This window comes from Amphibalanus amphitrite, unplaced genomic scaffold, assembly GCF_019059575.1.
Source record: "Amphibalanus amphitrite isolate SeventyFive unplaced genomic scaffold, NRLGWU_Aamphi_draft 000648F_arrow, whole genome shotgun sequence".
NCBI classification, from domain to species: Eukaryota; Metazoa; Arthropoda; class Thecostraca; order Balanomorpha; family Balanidae; genus Amphibalanus; species Amphibalanus amphitrite.
This window is the reverse complement of record NW_024882142.1, coordinates 140183-162688: the sequence shown is the minus strand read 5'-3', so window position 1 is coordinate 162688 and position 22506 is coordinate 140183. Positions and strand designations below refer to the sequence as shown.

At 46.1% G+C, this 22506-nt stretch overlaps 3 protein-coding genes across 4 annotated transcripts in view; 2 read left to right on the top strand and 1 right to left on the bottom strand.

Moving 5' to 3' along the window:
* Positions 1 to 21637, top strand: part of LOC122363943 (galactoside alpha-(1,2)-fucosyltransferase 2-like) — a 35018-nt gene extending 13381 nt beyond the window's left edge. The window contains exons 2-3 of one of the 2 annotated variants that reach the window (XM_043333812.1): positions 20093 to 20195; positions 20229 to 21637. In XM_043333812.1, the coding sequence (XP_043189747.1) occupies positions 20093 to 20195; positions 20229 to 21365 (1240 nt within the window). In that variant the 3' untranslated portion in view covers positions 21366 to 21637. Of the gene's footprint in view, positions 1 to 20092 lie in introns of both variants that reach the window. The other variant, XM_043333811.1, reaches the window with a different exon arrangement.
* Positions 12783 to 14696, top strand: LOC122363942. Its single transcript, XM_043333810.1, has one exon. It carries the CDS (start codon positions 12963 to 12965, stop codon positions 14427 to 14429), a length of 1467 nt encoding a protein of 488 aa, XP_043189745.1. The 5' UTR covers positions 12783 to 12962; the 3' UTR covers positions 14430 to 14696.
* Positions 14784 to 17003, bottom strand: LOC122363941. Its single transcript, XM_043333809.1, has 3 exons — positions 16685 to 17003; positions 16354 to 16544; positions 14784 to 16172 (listed from the first exon to the last, which is right to left on the bottom strand). Exons 1-3 carry the CDS (start codon positions 16989 to 16991, stop codon positions 15072 to 15074), a joined length of 1599 nt encoding a protein of 532 aa, XP_043189744.1. The 5' UTR covers positions 16992 to 17003; the 3' UTR covers positions 14784 to 15071.
* Positions 21638 to 22506: the final 869 nt, after the last annotated feature.

Genomic DNA, 22506 nt, shown 5'->3' with positions numbered 1-22506 from the left:
TGTTTCGAAAACAATACCAAACCAACCAACAAAGAATGTCAATGAACCTTATGCAAGTATCCACCGTGGTCCGACAATTTTACCACAATTGGCGGATCCAGACGGGGGGGGGGGAGGGAGGCTCGCTTGGGGCAAAAGCTTCCTTTACGGCGCCCGAAATCCACTTGAAAGCTTGTAGCTTATTTCTGTAGAAAAGAAAGAAAACCACGCAACTTTTATTAGGACAAGTTTGTTTAAAACTGCGCAGCAGTGCATAAGGAAACGAAATCCGCTGAGTTTTGTTTTGATTTATAAGTATTTCTTCGGGGTATGCTCCCTTCCGCAGCGTCCGAGACCGACATATTGATCCCCCTACGTTTACCACCAGGGCATAGGTATATCACGTAACTCACTTTGTCCCACATGACACAAATTGAAGACCATCGGTTTAGGTAAACAATTCGATGACCAATGGAAATACAGAAGCAATCAGTAACCACAACTATTTTGTAATGGTTTTGAATTGAGATAGCCAAATTGAGGTCCCTGGCTTCCAGTTACCGGTTTATGCACTTACAACGTCGATTAAAGCTTAAAGTCGGATATATTTAATTTAAATTTGCAGTTTTGGGATGTTATGGGGCTAATACATTTGAATGCCCCCTTAGACTTTTTGACGTCAGCGCAGATTTTGCGATTTTTGAATATTGTACTTCAACCTTGGTAAAAGACACTTGTTGCTGTGGTAGCATGTATTGCCTTACGCGTAACATCTGTCGCACTTTTAAGAGACCAACTATTGCTTCCAAATGACGTTATAGGAGTAGCGGAGGCAAAAGAGAGAGAGAGAGAAAAAAAAAAACAATGATTAAAGTCTAATATCTCCAAACCCGGTGAATATACGAGTAGGGGAAGGTGGGGTAAGACGGCCCAGCGGGGCAAGACGGACCACCAGCCCTCCCGGCTGAACCGCTGCTGGTATCTACTGCTTTATGCACTCACTATGTTTGTTTTCCTTCGTAACAATGGCCACCTTGAGCTCATGCTGCTAGGACGCATAGCTTTTGAGTTATTGAGAAAAATGTTGTTTTTCGTCAAACCGATCTAATATAAGAGGTCTACGGGTGATTCAATTACGGCGCCTTTCTTGCATGATTAGTTTCTATTTTGCACTTTACTGTGAAGAACAAAGTTATAAACATAGTTATAATCACACTTTAGGAAAGGCAAGGTTTTGCAATGTTGGGCTATTTGACATATACGTCATGATAACGACAGAATTTAGATTTGGGGCAAGACGGACCACTGTGGTCCATCTTACCCTGTGGTGGTCCATTGTACCCTGCATATGGAAAGTTTTTTCCAAAACATTGACACAAGTTTTTAAGTAAGCTAATTTTTCAGGAAGGAGTCTTTGTTGCATGTGAGCCATGCATGAAAGTGCTCAGTTAGCATGCATTCATGCCAAACGACAATCAACACACATGTTCCCAGCTTTTAGCTGCACTTCCATCACACATGAGTAAAGAATAAAGGTTCATTTTGTTATTTTACCATTCTGGTTACTTTTTCTTACAAGAGTACAGAGCAGAAGTGTAACACACATGAACGGATAGCAGGCACTGCTAGGTGCTCCGTCTTACCCCACGTTTTTTTCTTGTCTGAGTTTTTGACATGTCCCTCTTTAAGAGCATCCACCACCTAGATGTCTTTAATTTGAAATTTAGTTACACATATCAACAGAGGAAGGATTGAGCATTCCGAAGACTATAAATAATATGAATTACGAGAGCAGTGTAGCAAGATATGCGGCCTCAAACCTTAGCTGGTCCGTCTTACCCCACCGTCCCCTATTACGTTAACATTTAGTAGATATTCGTGTTTGCTCTTTTTGAACCACGGTAAATCACTTTCATGTTAACTCATTGACTTTTTGAAGGTAGGAGGGTCCCTTTAAACCTTTGATTAAAAAAGTCAGCATCGCGGGGGTGCTTTGTCATACAAATTCGGTATGTGAAACATGGACGGTATTTTGCTGCATCAGTTTGCATTAACATAGGTAGCGCTGCGGTTTCCATTTAAAGGTAGTGTGCCACCTTTGAAAGATTTCCCATTTTATTTTTCCTAGGATAAGAAGCTTCTGTTTTTACCTAATATCGCAAAAAAAATCAAAAATGGGCCTGGAATAGTGCCTTTTTCGCCTAAAAGTTTATCGGTTTTTAGACATGTATAACAACTGTAGTGGGCTCACCTGCAAACAGGCGTCGGGCAACAATCGCGAATGCGGCGCACTTGTGACAATAAGCAGAGGTCATTACAGTGTTACGACCATACGACGTACGGGAATGAGTTATCAGCTGTCTAATCGTAGACAACACAATGTCGAGCCTTAAACTGTAAGCCCGTATTGGTATTGTTTCTTTTATTTGGCTGTCGAACATTATTTATGGTTTGAAATGTGATTTTATGTAAAATAATTGATATGAAAAAGCCGTCTTATAAGTTATGACCCCATTTCACCACACGCAAGTGGCAGAAATGACAATGATCAGCTGACGCATTTTTCTTGGCCGAAGTCAGAGCGCGCGGCCCGACGCACCACGCGTATTTGGAAATTCCGACCTCGACGAGCATCAGAAGCCACCTAACAGGCGTGTTCGAAACCGCAGGAGATGATGATGAACGGGTTTATCGAAACTTGATTGGATGAGCATATCGGTAATAGCGATTTCAGTGTGTGCATTTATTGTTCATAGTGGTGTGAAATGTGGTTGGGGTACGACCGACAACCCGTCGGGGCGAATTTCGCACTGGGGTACTCAAAATTTGAAGAATTTAAGACGTTTCCATGAGTTTTGAAGGTATGGATAAGTTCTAAAAATCCGGTTTTCCTTATCTGGGCCATTAACTCCATACGGTCCAAGAAAGCTGGCACACTACCTTTAACTTTTTGATGACCACATTTCCAATGAAGGCTTTGGGTCAATTCAGGCCCGGGCAGAGGCTTGCGTTCGGGCTTGGGCCATAGTCGAGCCCCGCCACCAGCGCCATCTGCTCTTAACCCGCGCCCCCCTGGGGGGCAGAATCTACCCCCTCCCGTTTTTCGCCAATAACTTCTAAACGCGTTACGCCAGCGACGTTAAACTTTCAGTACCTTATCATACATCAATTTGACACGTTCCCTGAAAAATTTTAGCGAAATCCGTCGGAAAGTTTTTGAGAAATTGACGTTTTAGTGACGTCATGTTCGCCATTTTCGCCTAAAAAATGGCAAAATTTCAAACGCCGCTAACATCTTCATTTTTAAAGGAATCAAGACGTAACAAAAAAGGTTATACGTGATGCTACTTTGTCTATCAAATGGCTATCTCGGTTTTTTGAAAATTTTGGATTTTGGCCCAAATTTTTTCAAAAAACTGACTTTTTTGGAAAATAATGATAAAACCCAAAATTTTGAGTGTATCAAAAAACGGAATATATGTCAGGGAAGTGGTCTATGTGCACCTACATACCAATTTTTGGAAGAATCGGTTCAAAAATGTGGGAGTTATTCAAAATTTTGTGACGTCACGACACACAAAAATTTTGAAAAATGATTTTTTTGGAAGTTCTAGACAGGGTTGTATACCAATCAAGTCGATTGAATTGATTGATTTGTTTCAACGCATATTTTGAGTTGATTGGATTGAGTCGATTGACTTTTCGAGATGACTGGTTGACTGACTCGTTTGACTTTAGCGACTGGTTGACTGATTTGATTCCCGAAAATTAGAGTGACTCGTATGATTGAGTCGATTGAATGGAAAGTTCAAATAAGTTTTACTTGACGAAAAATAATGACACCAATTGATGACATCAAAGATCACAAAACTACACTGAAAACTGCTTGTCATCACAACTGCAATATGGGGTAGATGGCCAAATAAAGAACAGGGCCTAAACAACATGAACAGCCAACGTTGACTTTCAACTGCAATAACTGCTCCAATCCTGGTGATAGAACCTGGCGATGCACCTACCTTCCTTTCTGCACTCAGCAGGAAACGTTTTTTTTTTTTTAATCCAGATGATAAAGTGCAAGGCCCTATATACTAATAAAGTGTGATTGATTAATAATTCACATCTCCACATCTCCTCAGAAACAATCCACTGAACTCTATAAATATCTGAAACCCCTACAAAAATAACTGAAACAAAAGCGCCGTTTTCGTCTCGCTGATTACGTTTACGTACAATTGATAGCTACTTTGCTGCAGCAGAAAGTTTGTTGATCCTTTTCTCCTGAGAGCCTAAGCATAACATATTTAACCCGCGCCCCACTGGGGTCTGCGTATAACACGCCCTACTGGGGGGGGGGGGCTATTCATAGCCCCCCCTCCTAACTCCGAAACTACTGGGCCGATCGTCAAAATTCAAACGGCGTCTGATAGCCCCGGAAAAACTGTCGAGCGAAACCTCATTTCATTGACCTCGAGGTCACCGATGACGTCACAGGTCAGGTCAAAGTAAAAATTATTAGCATTTTGCTTGTTCACATTTTGGGCTCTGGCCGCCGTCTTACAAGTCAGATCAGGCTCATTTTTGGATCACACACTCGTGAACAGATGCTCTAGATAGCCCGAGGGTACCAAACTTGTACTTTGATTTTCAGGTCAAGGTCAGGTCATCACAGGTCACGAAAATATTATATCATGCGTCGGTCACGTGACACATGTTTTATGGTCCATTTAGGCCAGAGATTTCGAATGTGATGTCGTCTGTGTCATTCGAGGTCATTTTGAGTCGAATTTAGCTTAGGTCAGGTCACTTTCAGGTCAAAAAAGGTCAAATATTGAAGTTAAAATTTTTCAACAAAAAAGGTGTCTATTGGATGCAGTATGAGCTCAGGAAGACGATGGTGCTATTTATATTGGCGTACGATGTCAAATACGTGCTGAAAAATTGATTTGAAAAATTAATAATTGTGAATTATTTGCAATAATGCGTAAAACTTGGCCATTTTTGAAGATATTTAGCTAAAACTTGCTAGAGTTAGTCATAATAATGCGTTCTATCACATATATTCCGGTTTTTTTCGAAAAGTCAAAAACTTTTTGAAAAAATGTAAAAATATAAATTTTGGATTTTATTTATATCAAATTTTCGAAATTTTCAAAATTTCGAAAATCCGAGATAGCAGTTTGATAGCGCAGTCTATTCTGAGTCCTCTCTGCAAAGAAATTGGATCTAGCTTAAAAACTGAGCTCTTGAGAGCGATTGCCGTGGTTCAATGTTTTGCGTCGAAATCGGCCGAACATGACGTCACTCTGACGTCATTTTCGGCCGACCTATGGTAGCTACGAAGTTAAAATTTTGACACAAGGTGTCAAATTGATGCAGTCGAAGGTACTGAAAGTTTGGCGTCGATACGTCAAGCGGTTTGGAAGTTATCGCAGAAAAACGGGAGGGGGGGCATTTTACCGAATATTATTAAAGGGACTTCCCACCTTTAACATGGGGTTTGAGTTGAGATAGCCAAGTTTGCGGCGAGGTTCAGAAACCACTATCTATCTAGGTTGCAACCCCCGCGGCCTCTTGGTGTTGAAGAAATTCGTTCCCTTCATTTGAAAATGGGCCTTGTACAAGGCCCTATCTTCAACATGGAGCGACCGTTAGTGTGACGTCACCTCGTTTAGTCATTCTGATTTAAATGGGTTTGTTCGTTGAAGAATCGCTTAAAACTTGGTCTGAACTTTGTTGTGGTGCCTACAGAGTAAAAAGAATCAGCTTTATGACAGTAATGTGGCCTGGGGAAGGAGGTAATTTTGGGCTGTGACGTCACATATTTGAAAGTTTGTGTTTGGAATATGGGAAGCCTAAGATGTTTAATGAAAAATAAATGCCAGAACCGTGTTCCTGGTCATCCAATCTATAAAGTCGGGCACAATTTAACTGGTTTTAACAACATTTTAGAATGTGGGATAGTCCCTTTAAGTGTTTTTATTTCAAATGAAATAATAATTAAAACGAAATTGGTGCTGTACAACCGATTTATTTTATGATGATCTACCATACTACATGATAATCAATGACGTCATCTTACCAAAAAGTCAAAAGAAGTAGAATAAGGATTTATAAAAGCTTAGCATACTTATTGGCAAAACCAAACGTTTTCGTTGTTTCGCAGTCGCGCCGTGCCGTTTTCCCAGAGTCCCTGTCCTCTCCATTTCCTTTTAAATATTTTAATCCTCATCCCTATCCCCCAGTCCTAACAGTTTCAAATTGTATTGCAATAAAATGTTTTGAATTCTTCACATAGGTACCTAACATTGACATGCCACGTCCAGAATCGTGGACCGCTAAATACTTCAAATCTCTTCCTTCCCAATCTGACAACATCCCATGTCTCAAATGCACATTGTGTGGAATGATTTTTCAGGCTGCCCGTCAGTCTCTGTCTAACCGAAACCGTCACATGCATGATGCAGGTAAGATATTTATTTCTATATCCCTATGGTTAATATGTTGTTGATGCATATTATCCATTAAAATAGACATGGTGTAGGGTAAATGGCCAAATCACGAACACTGCCAAAATCCGAGCGGCCAACTTTCAACTGCAATATCTGATATTTAGTGTAAATGGAGTTGGAATATGGCCAAAATTAAATTGACAACTTTTAGGTGAAATGTGGTGATTTGGGTTAAGGGGCGAGTCAACTACTGGGTCATTTTGCACCCAATAAATGACACTTCTGCTCCAATTCTACCCATTGAACCTCAATATCATGATCCACCTGTCTATCACTAGGTATCCTTCCTTATTACATAGAAACTTTGAATGACATGGCAATTTATAATTTTAAATAACAATATTTTTATGTTTCTTCTGTAGGTAGGTAGGTAGGTAGGTAGGTAGGTACACCAGACTGCTATGGACACTTTTCCAAGTTGGTGGGGCAAAAAAACCTAATGTATGTCTTGGTTTGAGTCGTTTGATTGAGTTGATTGATTCCTTTCATTGTCGCGTTTGAGTCGATTGAATCAATTCCCGAAAACTGCTCTGACTCGATTGATTTGATTGGTTTCCCAAATTGGTCGTGATTGAATTGATTGCTATTGATTGAGTCGTATACAACCCTGGTTCTAGACCTTGTACGGAAACAAAAATAGTACCTTTCGATTCATCGTGAACAACTGCATCAGATAGACACCTTTTTAGGCCTTCACAACCAACTTGACCTCACTTGACCTGACCTTGACCTGACCTCAACCTGAAATTCATCCAGAGGTGGTCCATATCACTTATTGAGGGTGCTTATTGAATTCTATGTGTAAAAGACCCATAAAACATGTGTCGCACATGCCCTTTTCTATATTTTGTTTTTGGTGACCTGACCTGACTTGACCTGACCTTGACCTTGACCTTTGAATGACATTGTATGCAACGAATATTGTCTTGGTAGTCTAAGAACACGTTTTGGGCAATCAGTCTCAGTCCATTCTTCGGCAACTACGGTGCAAGGCCGATACTGTAGAAACTTGCATTTTGTACCCTTGACCTGACCTTGACCTGACCTCTGACCTACTTAAGCAAAAAATTGGGCTCTTAAGATCCGCCTTGTTGAAAGCTTTCGATTGCCGTTATCCCCGTCTTTCTACGACCATCGGTTCGGAAGTTAGACAGGGGGGCAAAATCTGCCCCCCCCCCCCTCCCCAGCAGGGCGCGTATGGCTGAATAGCCCAGCGGGGCGCGGGTTAATGTCATCTACCAGCGCCTACATAGGGTCTGTTCCAATCGCACTTCCTAACACCTCTTAACTCCTCCAAGATTGCTTCCCTGTTCCAGTGGCAGCTCTAGCCCCTACAAAGCCAAGGAGGGCCCTGCTCCAACTTCCTCTATCTTGCTCTTGGAGAAGTTTAGAGGTGTTAGCAAGTGCGACTGGAAAGTGGAACAGAACAGACCCATAGCTACCATCTACAGAGCTGGCGGCCGCCCACCATCAAGCCTGGCCCCTGGGTGGTGTTTCACCGGTGATAGCAGCATACTGCTATTCTGCTGACGTCACGCTTGCGGTAGTGTTAGAGCAAATGGGCTTGTTGACGTCTCCATGGAAACCCAATTTGACACGTGTGATAGCAGCGTGCTGCTATCACCGGTGAGACACCACACCACCCTGGATGGAGCGCGAGGCGCGAGTGACCGGTCAGCGGACAAGGAGCGCCGGAGTGGTAGGGCGGAGCATAGCGCTGACCTCATTACGTGGCTCCGCCCCATGAGGGCGTAGCCTATACCCAAACAGCATATCTGTTCCGTGAAATTTAACATTACGAGTGAATTAGAAGTACCTTTCATAATCATTTGGCGTCAAAATACCTTTGTAATAAAAGTTTCGGCAGGTTCTGAAACACCTATTGCCAGAAAATCGTCAACGAGGGCTAGTGCATTAAAAAAGTATCGCAAAAAAGTGGGGTCTCAAGGGGTTGACGCCTATAGTAGTGCCACACTTCGGCAACCAACATATCTCTCAAGCGTGAGAGCCTGCAAAGAGTCTCCATCAAGCGTGGGAATGTGCAAACGGTCGGTCTTGGACTGGTACCGGGGAACACGCGACCAGGACCTCTACCCAGCGCTCCGAGCGAGCGTTGGCTCTGACGTGAGCCTGGCTGCAGGCCGGGCAGCTCGGCTTGGGCAGCGGACGTGTAATAGCCGGTTTCCGGTGCCCCGAGGCACGACGCGACGGTTCCGCGTCGCCGGCGTGCCCTGCCGAGACTGACTATTGCGCAATGTGTTCGTGTGGCCGATCGCGGCCGCCCCGCCGGCCGGCCGCGGCCGGTTCGATGCCCTGTGTTTGAGCGAGGGTGCCGGTGTGTTTTGTAGCGCTGGGGTGGGAAGGGGGGACGCCGGTTCGATCAATCAGGTATTGCGTTCAATAGCTGGGGCTAGTGGTGACTGTGCGGGAGGGTGCATTTTCGTCTGTAGATGTTTTCAATTAAGGATAGGAATGTATTACTATGCATTTCAGACCCCATGATACCCTGTTTTTCGGCAATAATTTATTTCATATTTATCCAATTGGCTTCAAATTTTCGCAACGCACATTTCAGCTCAAGCGCCAATTTTCGCTAATATGGTCTCTTAACCCTCGCCCCGTTGGGGGGGGGGGCAATTTGGCCCCCCTGTGGTTTTTCCTGAATAGCAAGAAAACGGCAGCGCGCAACGCCGCCAAATTTTCAGTACCTTCCCGGGCATCAATTTGACACCCTCACACAAAATTTCAAGTTTTAGGTCACCTTAGGTCAGGAGTTATTGAGGTCAAACTGAAGTCATGTTCGAGCAAAAATGAGCAAAAAACATGCAATCTTAAAACGCTCACCAAATCTACAGTTACCAAGCAATTTCAAAGTTCTTTATACAGCCTAGTAGAAAAAAAAGTGGCGCTACAAAACTGCAATCTCGGATGTTCACAATTCTGGGTTATTGACCCCCAAAAATTAAAAAAATGATTTTTTTTAGAAAAACTCAAAAAATCCAAAACATTTCCAAATTTCGAAAAACGGAATATATGTGATAGTCCCTGCGCTTTTCTTTTAACATACCAAATTTCAGATCGAGATCTCGTTTTTTGGCCAAGTTATAGCGAAAAAAAACTTCAAAAATAATGACGTCAAATTTTTGAACTCAATTTTTAGCGATTTTAGACCACGTAGGGCAAAACAAAGACCACCATTGAACTCTCCGTCACAAGCTGCATCGAATCGATACCCACTTTATGCAAAAATATCAACTTTGAAATTTGACCTAATTTGACCTGACCTTAACCTGACCTTGACCTGACCTTGACTAAAACGTGACCTAAGCTGGCTCCAAAAGCTGCCTGACCCACATAATCGCATTTGCCATGTAAAATGGACCATAAAACATGTATTACACGACACTTTCATATTGTGACCCCCCAGTGACCTGACCTCTGTGACCTGACCTGGTATCAGTGACCTCAAATAGCAAAATATGTGTTTGAAGAACATTTCCCCATCGATGATTTTCAATAAAATGCATTTTACTCGATTTTACAACGCATTTCTTGAAATTCCTGTAAACGGTGAAAATTCGACATTTGACCTGACCTGTAACGTCATCGGTTTGACCTAGGTCAATAAAATTGGGTCACAAGGAAGTTCCCAGGGCTATCCAACACCGTTTGCCACTTGTCGCTAGGTTGCGTGGTTCTCGAGATCTTAGGGGGGCAAATTGCCCCCCCCCCCCCCCAACAGGGTGCGTTGCTCGGCAGAGCCCAACGGGGCGCGGGCTAACCCTCGCCGGCACAAGGGGTTGATGCAACTCCCCCTAAGGTTTTTCGCGAATAACTCGCGTAAAAAGCGACCGATCGCGACGAAACTTTCAGTACCCTCGCATTGATCACTTTTACACCTACCCTGAAAATTGCATGACCCTGCCCCAAATGACCTTTGACCTGTGACCTCTTTTCCGAGACCATGTTTGGCCGGAATCGCGATTCGGCGTATGTCGGCTTGCATTAGCCGCTCGTTTGCAAGCTTTTCGTGGTTTCAAACGTTTAACCCTCGCCCTGGCAGGGCATTTTTCATAACACGGCCTGGCAGGGGGGGGGGGTGATGCGACCCCCCTCGCGATTGGCTCCTATGGCACCTAGAAACACCACATTTGGTAGGTAGGTGGGCCCCCTGGAGTTCTCGCCCCTGTGCAAATTTAGTTGCTTTAAGTCAATATTTAGGGGGTTTTGGGGGTATAAATGTAAAAATTTCGCTAAAAACAGGCCAAAAGTTTTTCGCTTATAACTTTTGATCTAATTAAGATAGAGAAAAAAGCACCAGTGAACTCAGCACGTCAAGGCGCATGATATACTTTTTTGTTTGCTTAAGCGTACTTAAAAATTTTCTTAATTTTTAAGTAAACTTTAATTAACTAATTAAGTTCAAGTTAAGCAAATTGCATCATATCGCATATCATTCGATTCGGCTGATCACCAGGAACACAATGACACCATTTTTAAGCTCTAGCGTCATTATGTGCCAAGTTATTGGCAAAAACGTCATTTGACCTCAGTTGACCTCATTTGACCTGACCCATGGATAAGTACACCAAACAAAGAAGCACCAAGTGACCTGCTGTTAAGTACTATGGTTTCAAAGCACAAAAGTGATGGAACGAAGCGGATATCTCCAGTATTTTCAGAATTTAGTATTTTCCCATAGGCTTAACATTACGACGTAATGACCTCTAAGTTCTAACTGACCTCAGGTCAATGACCTCAAAAAAACCGAACTATATGTTATACAACTCGGTGAACTTATCACATCCTGAAAGTTTGAAGGAAATCAGTCGAAAACTGGGAGTTGGACAGGTGGAAAAAGAAAATTTAAGTTTGACCATGACCTTGTACCGGTTTTTCTGACCTGGCGACCTGACCCAAGGTCACATGGACTTGAAATTTTCAGGTCATATGTAAAAAGGTTGCCCCATAGGCTGTGCCAAATTTGGCGGCGCTGCGCGCCGCCGTTTTTACGCTATCTTCGAAAAACCTTAGGGGGGTTGCATCAACCCCCCTGCCAGGGCGAGGGTTAAACATGTGATTTGATGTTGCTCCCATACATTAGGGTGGGTGTCAAGCTCACCTGAAGGTCAGGTCAGGTTATTGACCTTTGGTGACCTCGGGTGACCTCGGTTCACTTTTTCGAGTTTTACATGTTACTAGGCTTGTTTTTGGCGCTGAATTCGAATTTAGCAACCATTTGAACATTTACGATGTAGTTTTGGTGCCTTCGTAACATGTTACGAAGCTGTCAGAGGCGGTTGACACGTATGACGTATTACGAATACCCGTCACAACCCCTACCGGTTGACCTGACCTGACCTGACCCGACCTGGTCTAAATGCTTAGAGACATCATCTCTGATCAAAACTAACACGATATTCGTGATCATGACCCCTGAAAACCACATTGCAGCCACACTTTACGACTTTCTAACAGGTCCCGATTTTCCCGGTTTTCGGGTCATTTGCCTGACCTGGAAGGTCACCCGATGACCTAGGACCTTAAAATTGGGTATCATCGGCTTCCTCTCGTGACGGGCAACACGCTCGTTTTTTCCGCGAAGCTCTAGCTCCATCAGGGGCCAAACGCGAGGGGGGTCGTACCAGCCCCCCCCCTTGTGCCGTCGAAGGACTCAAAATGGCCTGTGCCGGCGAGGGTTTAATACCTTTTTTGGCTAAACCAGGTCTTTCTCCCCTAGCGCTGGGAGTCAGGCGTATTTCCTCTTTGCAACGAAAGAGAGGCGCTGCCCGGAGAATGCTCAATTGCATCATTAAAAAAAAACTGGGTTTCATTTCCGCGATGACCAGCTATCTTCGTGGCTTAGTAGTAAGTGTGCCGAGTGTACCCACCTCGTAATCTAAAGGTCGCTGGCTCGCGGCCGGTCAGCCTCAAGTGTTTTAACACACATTCGTTTTTTAACCCGCACATGACTGGGGTATTTTCCATAACGCGAGTGACTGAGGGGGGGGGGCGCTCTCCAGAGCTCCCCCTCCTATCTCCGAAACTACTGGGCGGATCGTCAAATTTCAAACGGTGTCTGATAGCCCTGGAAAAACTGTCGAGCGAAATCTATTTTCATTGACCTCGAGTTCACCGATGACGTCACAGGTCAGGTCAAAGTAAAAATTATCGGCATTTTTGCTTGTTTACAATCTAGGCTCTGGCCGCCGACTGACGAGTCCGATCAGGCTAATTTCTGGTTAACACACTCTTTGATATAGACGCCTTGCGTATGGGCCGACTGTGACGTCATCAGCCTGAGGGCTCTTTCGCAGTCAGCTGTTGGATGGCAAAAATCATCGGCCATCCAACGGCGAAGCGTGGTTCCGTTGCGTGGTTCTGTGTTAGTGCGTCTGAGTTTCGTGTGTTTTTTCGTACGTGTACCTGAGGAAGACTTTTGCGAAATATTTTGCTCTTGCTGTGGTCGATATGGATCAGTTAGATATCCAAAGGTACCAGAAGAAGTTAATATGTGACGGGGTTCGTCTTCCGGATCCCCTTAGCGTGCCTGATGGCGACTGGAAAGCCGACCTTTGTCTGCTTCCCAAAGTCACGTTTCCAGACATATATGTCTATCTCATTAACTCAGAGGGCAGCTTTACATCAGAGAACCTGAAGGCATACAAGTCTCTAGCTTCCTGGGACTTGTTCAAGTCTGGGCACGTGGGGAAGTTGGAGGTGTTCAGACCTGGGCCCAATCTGAAGTTTATCAGATGCGAAGTGCGGGCTAGCCAGAAGGCCAGTGTGAAGTATCTGACTTGGGTGCTCTGCAGCGATGATGGGACTGTGAAGGCTGCACATTGCTTGTGCAAAGCTGGCCTTGGTGAAGTGTGCAGTCATGTCGCTGGCACTTTGTTCAAGATGCAAACTGCAGTGATGATGGGTCTAACGGAAAAGAGCTGCACCAGCAAGGCCTGTGAATGGAACTGCCAATTCAAGAAGAAGGTTGAACCGAGCACAATGGCCTCAGTCAGCAATGAAGCTGGGCTCAACATGCCTCCAGCAGTGCAAAGGAATCCGCAAGCTGACACGATCGTTCAGCAAGAGCTCATGAAATTGCTGGAGTTTCATGACTGTGCTCTGGCGTCATCTTTTCCAAGTGATGCTCTCCCAAAAAAGCAAGACGGAGAGCTGCCATATCCTCTCCACAAGGCCATGGTCACACTGAAAAGGCAAATGGAGCAGGGTAAAACTCTTTCACCAGAGTATTGCCTGCAGTTCCTGTCGAAGCTGCCGAAGATGTACCCAGATCACCTGCTAAGGAACCTAGAGGCTGCAACAGTGGCTCAGAGTCAGTCAGCAGTATGGAAAGGCCACAGACATGGTCGGCTGACTGCCTCAGTGTTTGGTGAGGTGGTGCACCATGTGAGAGGTGGTCGCAAAAGCAGTTCGCTTGTCGACAAGGTGATCTGCCCTCCAAAACTGTTGCGCACAGAGGCTGTGCAGTGGGGCATCAGACATGAAGATGCAGCAGTGGAAGCAGCCCTCGAGACCATCAAACTCGTGCACACAGGTCTGAAGGTGAGAAGGTCAGGGCTGTGGGTATGTAGTAAAGCACCATACCTGGCAGCTTCCCCAGATGGCATCTTGTCATGCGACTGCTGTGGGGAGACTCTGTTGGAGGTGAAGTGCCCCTTCAGTGTGAGAAACGGTGTTCCCCAAGAAGCGTCCTTCTTGGACGAAAACCTCATGCTGAAGGATGACCACAAGTATATGTATCAGCTACAGGGGCAGATGATGGTGACTGGAATGCAGTGTGTGTTCTTCTGTGTGTACGTCCCAGGTCAGGAGCCACATATACTGTGCATCCAGCGGGATGAGAGTCAGATTTATGATATGTGCCAGAAGCTGGAAAAGTTTTATGTCACAGAAGTCATGCCACATCTGGTGTCGTAGGACACTGGACAGGACCATGTACTGACTAGTGAGCTTTACCTACCTCAATTTGAAAGCTCCAGTTGTCCAGTGGAATGTCATAGCAATGCTGCAATGTTTGTCAGAGGCCTAGAGACTGGCTAAGTTGGCAGCTGATTTGTTGCAAAAATGTACAATGTTAACAGTCAAGCTAGTAAGCTAGTGCATTGTAGTTTGGGTTGAACATTGTGGTACAGCTTTTCTGTTAATAAAATGTACTGTGGTCTGTGGAAACTTTTTGTCTTTGCCGTTTTACTGTGGAGGTGGAGGGAGCAACACTACTCATCACTCATGTAACCCGACTGGCCTGGCGCATCAGTGAACACACAAGTTCATGACTTGTCTTGTATTGAAAGACGTGCAACATCTGACATTCATGACAACAAATACGCTTGAATATACGCAATGTAGCAAGGCACCATAAGCAGGCAACAAATGACTTCCAGCACATAGATGACAACAAATATGACTTGAGTTGATGGTACAAAAAGTAGCAAGGCACCATGAGCGAGCAAAACTAATGACAGCACATATTGTTGGGCTTACTGGCAAGCAGTCATGAAGCTAGAGTTGGTACCCGTCCCACATGAACACTAGTAGTAGGTACCTGTAACCAGATTAGCTTCATGTAACAATGTTCTTGTGTAAGTTGGTAACAGCAGCACAGACAGCAACAATGTTATCTACCTGAGGGAACATGATCACAGGCAGAGACATCTTCAAGATCCTGAAGTTTCCACGCATGCGACCTATCACTCTCTCTACATGAATCCTTGCTCTAGAAAGGAGGCGTGAGGTCTCGACATCAGAGCTACTCATCTGCGGTCTACCTTTTACAAAGGCAGGGGTGATCACACGCACGCCATACACAGCCATCTCCTCTTTGATCGTGAACCCACGATCAGCTAGAATGGTATCACCCTGTTCCATCAAGTCCAGCAACTCAGAACATAAGCTGATATGCTTGTCAGAGGCCCTGCCACCCCAAGACTCTGATATGAAGGTGATAGCACCTGCAGGAGAAATCCCCAACAACACCTTATATGTGTTGTGGTGTTTGTAGTTGCTGTAGGTCTTGGCTCTACATGACAGGTTTTTGGGGCGATCAGTAAACACCTCAAAACAATCCAAAACCACCCTCACATTCCTCAGTTTTGGGTGTCTGAAGCACAGCGGCAAATTGCTCATGACCGTTTCCTTGTCTGGCCAAACAATCATTTTCCTACACACAAAGCCCATGCTCCCTAAGCAATGGTTCACAGTTCTAGACACCCGAGCCAAGGACAACCCAAAGCGGTATGCGATGTCCTGGTGCGTCAATGCGAGCTTCAGCTTCATCATTGTCATCAGGACCATGTCATGGGCACCTACAGGCCCGCTGCACAGAGATGGACAACATGTGGTCAGTAGGTTGAGGAACCACAAGAAAACCCTCACTGATGGAAATGCAGTGTAATATTTAAACATTGGCTCATTATCTTTGATGTGGTTGTATGAAAAACCTGTAGTTCCACGCAACTTATCATTTTCAGCTCGAAGCTTTGCATTTTCAGCCTCCAAATCCTCAATACGCTGAATGAGGCTTGAAATGACCAGCTGTCGCTGGATCTCTGATGGTAGTTCTGCTGTAGATGTTGCTGCATCCCTCGTTGGCTCGGAAGTTGTATCAGTCTCTGTTGACATCTCTGTGCCAGGAGTTGCGTCCTCTGTGTGTGCAGCTGCATGCTGTGAAAGACATAGCCACACATTTTAGAGAAATCAACATGCAACAGCAGTCATTAGGTTATAATTTGTCCCTGTTTTTCATTGGCCACACTGCAACGTCAATCAGAGCCCAGAGGCCCAGAGGAGTTATCAATGTCACTTATTCAACAAGGAAGCAATTATGTTGCCATATGCTACTCACATCTTGTCTCACAACGCTATCTTCAGCAGCAGCAGCTCCATCATTCTCTTTCAAAGGCAGCCTCCGCCTGGCTGCGGCACGGTCAGCCCTCTTGACCTGACCCGAATCCGCAGATTTGGCTCCCTGGGACTTCGGAAAGTTGAAGAGACTTGGGATGTAATCTGGATGACACTTGTCCATGCTTGGTTTTCCTGAGAAAATATAATATTAGTCCAATGTAATGCCATGCAAAACAAAACAATGTGTCATTACAATTCATGCCACGCCATTGGTAAAGATATCAAAAGCTGTCCTAAATTTATGGGCAAGGCAAATTAATCAGGAAACTCACCTGTCACAAAGTGTTTTGAACACAGCCTTGAGCCCACGTATGGGACAAATCCCTTTCTTCTGGTGGCTTGGACCCAGGCAAGCCGACGGTCTGCGTCCTTCGGGAACCGAAAAAAGGACACCACATCTTTGCCTGCCCGGGACGTGCATCCATATGCAGCACATGACGATGGCATTGCTCCTAGCCTCAGAGGTTTTCCTTGTCTTCGTTTCCTTAACACAATTACCAAAAATGGCAGGAAAATCGCAATTAAAACCGCCACGTACGTGACCACCACTCCCGCCCAACGCGATCCGCCATTAGCCATGCGGTTTGTTTACGATTTTTTGCCATCCAGGCGCTGTTGCCATTTTTGTAAAATATTTTGATGACGTCACTTGAATATTGTCTATATGCCTTAGATACCCTGAGGGTACCGAACTTTTACTTCGAATTTTTCATGGCAAGGCCAGGTCATCCTAGGTCACGAAAATTGTATATCATGCATCGGCCACGTGACGCATGTTTTAGGGCCCATTTTACACGTATATTTCGAAAATAATGTCGTCTGGGTCATTTGAGGTCATTTTCAGCTGAATTTACCGGAGGTCAGGTCAATTTCAGGTCAGAAAAGGTCAAATTTTGACAATGAATTTTTCAACAAAAAGGTGCATATCAGATGCAGTTTGAGCTCAGAAACACGATGGTGCCATTTATATTGCTGTACGATGTCAAAACCGTATTGAAAAATGGTTTTGAAAAATATATAATTGTAAAATTTTGACAATAATGCAAATAACTTCGCTATTTTTGAAGATATTGGGCTAAAAATTGATAGAGTAGTTAATGAGTGTGTGTTCGATCAAACATATTCCGGTTTCTGTGAAAAATCTAAAACTTTGTGAAAGAATCAAAAATATATTTTTTGTAATTTTAAAAACATATTATTCAAAATTTTCAAAATTTCACAGATTCGAGATAGCAGTTTGATAGCTACGTGTATTTGTAGTCCATGTATGCAAAGAAATTGAATCTAGCTTTAAAACTAAGCTCTTGAGGGCGTTTGCCGTAATTCAATATTTTGCATCATAATCGGCCGACATGACGTCACTCTGACGTCATTTTCGGCCAAACTATGGTAGCTAGAAAATTGAAATTTTAACACAAGGTGTTAAATTGATGCCGCTGAGGGTATTGCAAGTTTCGTGTTGATCCGTGAAACGGCTTAGAAGATATTGCCGAAAAAAAATGCGCGGGTTATAGTAGCATCTGGCCAGCCCGCAACTGTCGTGAGGACTTATCTAATTAGCATTTGGCCAGTGGGCAACTGCCCTGAGGGCTGTACATATTTACGCGTCTTAGATTAGGTCAGGTCACGTCGGGTCAGGTTAGGTTTGCTTCGTTTTGGGGTAGAAAGACGCACCTCCGGGTTGCGCCTCTCCTTGGTTGCTAAAACGAAATACGCGAGTGCCAGACATTACGCAGTCCAAAAGACAGTCACGTAGACGTCGTCCCAATCTGGATTTTTTATATGATGTAGCTAATGTATAGGAGAATAAAATATTTGAAAATCAGCAAAATCGAAGGGTACCCATTTTACAGAAAATCAAAATTTTATTTTGAATTTTAATTAAGTTCACTAATAAGTTAAGTACGTCAATATTATTATCCTCAAATTAAAGCCTGTTATATTCTCTCCATAAGGTACACACTTCGTCTCGTGGTGATACCTATGTCTAAAACCTCAATGGTTATGACGCTTTAAAGATGATAAAGTGTCTTGCCTAAGTCAATGTTTTATGACGTGTATCTCGGAAACGTGACGTCATATCTTGACAAAAAATGTCTCCTTTCTTTTCACATATAGATGAGTGGGTTCACAAAGTTTCGCAAAAATTGGAGGAGGTGAGGTTCAAAATGATCATTTTTTGTACCACTTTGACGTCGAATGGTGAGGTCACGAAAATGACCTGACCTCATATGAATTTTAGGAAAAGTCTGAGATATACAAGTTGTGAGACTCGTAATAGATACTAGATCCTGCAAGTTTCATTTCCCTGTAAAAGTTCCTCTGGCAGTTCCTCAACTTCCTTTGGAAGTTGAGAATCTGAAGAGCGTGCAGAGGTTATGAAGAGCTTATAACGTCATAGGCAATGGCGGCGGAACGGGGAGGGCACCGGGGCACCGTGCCCCCCCCCCCTTTGATTTCGGCATTTTAACATTAGTCCTATGGGCGTTGCATGGAAAGAATGGGATCAAAAGTCGGCAGTGCCCCCCTTAATTGAAGGTGTTCCGCTGCTACTGGTCATAGGTCAGTGACCTGACCTGACCCGAAAATGCAGTTGATGTCAGAAGATCCGGCTTGAATCAAAGGTCAGGTATGCCTGCTTTCAGCTCTCTATCGCCAGCGTGTTCGGAGCTATCACGAAAAAACCCTATGGGGGCGGCATCCCCCCCTCGGCCGGCGAGGGTTAAGAGGGCCAATGCACGACTACGAAAAAGTCTTGAAAAGTTAAGACTGGGTTCCTGACTGTGGGGTACTTGTACCCTACGGCGCGGTGGCGCCGCCCATGCATGGAATCGAGGTGAACCAGGAGGTAATGTCAATATGACACCGACAGAATAGTAGATATAGCTGCACGTGGCTCTGAACTTTGAAGTGCTGCACATCGTGTCACCTGACTGAACCTGTCCAATCGACATGCCAGGTAGCACAGCTGGTTATCTCGGACCAGCTGCGCTGCGAGCTCAGTTCCGAGCTCCCCCGACGCTGGCTCGGCATAACGCTGCTAGCGTTCTGGTCGGACTCGCGTGGGCTCGTGGTGACATATCAGCTGCATGAGGCTTGAACTTTGCGTACCTATCTTAGGTTCGACCCTCGCTGTAAACGTCTCTTTCAACAAATCACGATATTTGGTAGGGGATTACTTGGAAAACTGTTGAGCGAACATTATATCTCGCATCTCGATCAATCGCACGCCGTTGAACATTAAGTCACGTCATCGGTGTTCGATACATTTTTTTTAGATAATAGTATCATTTCTTCAATACGGTGTGCGCTAACCAGTTTTCTATTAGTTTTCCCTGACATTCCCTCGGCAAATTTATACATTTTTTTCCTAGTTTGAAAAAAGTTTGAGCTAACTTTTTCAAACTGGAGGAACATGTGTTGTGCTATGTTAAAAACATGTTACACTGAGGGTTGAACTGAAATAAAACGGGCTACCTAGATATGCTGTCACTGACCTCGTAATTCAGCTTCCGATTTTTTATTCGTAAGATACGAGAGCATACTGCAAAAGCCCTGACGAATATTTGTGACAGATCTAGAACGCTTTGTCAGTCCGAAAGAGCTTGACTCAATAAAACAAACAAACAAAAAAGAGACGCCGTCCGTCGCGAAGTGCTGATGTTTCTGTCTGCCGGCAGAGTGGTGTGGTCGAGCCGGTGCCGGCTGATCGCCACCCTGGTGCTCCTCGTCACGGCCTCGACCCTGCTGCTACACGTCCAGCCGGTGGCCTGGAGACGGCAGGTGCCCGTCGCACCGGGTCCGACCGGACGGCAGGTGCCCGTCGCACCGGGTCCGACCGGCCCTCCGACCGGCGTCCCCTCCACCGCCCCCGGCCCGGCACTGACGCCGCAGTCCAGCACAACACTCCAGTGGGCTCCTCAGAACACTTCGGCGTCTGTTCCGCCAATACAGACAGGTCATCGCACACGGAAACCCGACAGCCAGAGCCACAGAGCGGACGCAGCTGCGGCCAATGCCACGGTGTGTCCGAAGGCGCCGCTCCTGACGGTGAACGGCGGCGGACGACTCGGCAACAAGCTCTGCCAGTACTTCACGCTGTGGGCCGAGCACCGGGCCAACTTCAGCAACACCAGCGTCTGGGTGGCTCCCAAGATGGCCGGCGAGTTTTCGCGCCTGTTCGGCGGCAGCCGCAGCATCCCGGCGCTGTCGGCGAGCTGCCGGCCGCAGCGGCTGGTGCCGGTCCGTATGGACGACATCGCCGCCCGACTGCGGCAGGGCAGCGACGTCTGCATCGGCGGCGGCGTCTGCAACGTGGAGGGCTTCGCGCGCCACCGCGCCGCTATGCTGGCCGAGTTCCCCTGGAGGGAGGAGCTGGCCTCAGCGGCCGCCGCCCGGCTGACCGTCGCCGCTCAGCGGCACGCGTGCAACGTATCCAGCTGCACGTTCATAGGGGTGCACATGCGGCGCACGGACTACTCGGACTGGATCAAAAGGCGGATACGCGGCACGCCAGTGGGCACAGAGTACTTCCAGTGTGCGCTGTCGCTGTGCCGCCAGCGGTACAAGGGCGCCGTGTTTATCGTCGCGAGTGACGACATTAAGTGGGCACGTGCCAATATTCTCGGAGAGGACGTGACGCTGGCGGCCGACCTGGCGCCTCCCGGCTCGCTGGCTGACCGAGCTGCTGCCCTGGATATGGCCACGCTCTCGCTGTGCAACCACACCGTCATGTCGTACGGCACGTTCGGCTTCATGGCGGCGTTCATGGCCGGCGGCGACATCGTGGTGCCGACCGGCTTCTCGGAGAACGAACACATGGTGACTGACGGCGCCATACGCGCCGGCCTACCCGTCACCCTGCTGCACTACCGCACGTGCCGGACGGTACCGCTCAGTCAGCGCACCCCGTACCGTGGCCTGGCGCTGGTCATCTCCTGTGATATGGGCTAGGGTCGGCGCGAGCGACGCCCCGTCACCGATTGGGATGAGGCTAAACTCGACGGCGCTGTGAGCGAGCTGTGCCGTAAGTTCAGTAGGTAGGGCAAGGTGGGAATAGTTCGGACACTTTTTCTTTAGAGGCCATTTGCTCAGTAACTATTCAGGTTTGGTGAACATACCTGAATAGTGGCTGCAAATAGTGGTTGCAAATAGTGGTTGGTCCCATGTGTGACCTTCATAATTACCGTGAAATAAAGGAGTTGGCTTGAAACGCGAAAGTAGAAGACGCGAACATTTTGGTGATGTCAGATGTCCGAAAGTCAGCCCCCCGTGGGGTGAACTCGGGTAGAGAATGGGGTAGCTTGGGACGGTCGGAAGCCCCCTCGGCTCTCGTTATGTGACAGTTTCATTCAGGTAGGTACAATGTGATTTCATTGTACCCGATGTCAAAACGTCACACATGCTCAATAACAACACTTTCACCACTATGGGAGATGAAAACCTGGTACTGGGTGCTCCCCGTCCTCCACTCCATACACACTCGCACGCATATGCCAACAGAAATATCTACCAATCCAAAAATGCATTTACTTATGTTTAATGTTGTAGTCATGGATGAGATTACAGTAGGCATTACTTCACTCATGCTATAGTTATATAGTTAGTTATAGCCGTGCAGCTTACCATTTAACGATCATTTGCCATCTTCATACCATTTACCATCTGATGTGTAGGCGTATGTATAGGCAAGTGCGCGCCCGGCGCGCCTCGGTGCCGTTCCCACTGTGTGTGAGTGCGCCCGGCGCCGGTACCGCGTCCGCTGCGGCGAACGGCCATTAGGTCGCGTTTCCGGTGTTTTCGGTGACACTGCAGTGCACACCGGCGCCGCGCTAACGGGGTCGGTAATCACGGCCGTGTGATGCGTCAGCAGTCAGACGGCGTGACATCACCCGCGCCGTCGGGGGAGGGGGAGGGGGGACTATGCGATGATGACTGGGGGGAGGGGGTACTAGGTGAGCACTCACACTCCTTGCAGTAGGTATGTATATGAATGCTCACGTACGCGGTACAGCCGTGTCCATCGATCAGTGATCCTTCCCACGCCAGCCCGTCGGGTGCCGCGCAGGCCCGTGAACCTGTCAGGACATGGTTG

Coding starts and splice junctions, on each gene's coding strand:
- LOC122363942 (XM_043333810.1), top strand. CDS start 12,963: ATGGATCAGTTAGATATCCAAAGGTACCAGAAGAAGTTAATATGTGAC.
- LOC122363941 (XM_043333809.1), bottom strand. CDS start 16,991: ATGGCTAATGGCGGATCGCGTTGGGCGGGAGTGGTGGTCACGTACGTG. Junction 16,545..16,684: donor TTCAAAACACTTTGTGACAG/GTGAGTTTCCTG, acceptor ATATTTTCTCAG/GAAAACCAAGCATGGACAAG. Junction 16,173..16,353: donor ATAGCGTTGTGAGACAAGAT/GTGAGTAGCATA, acceptor TGTCTTTCACAG/CATGCAGCTGCACACACAGA.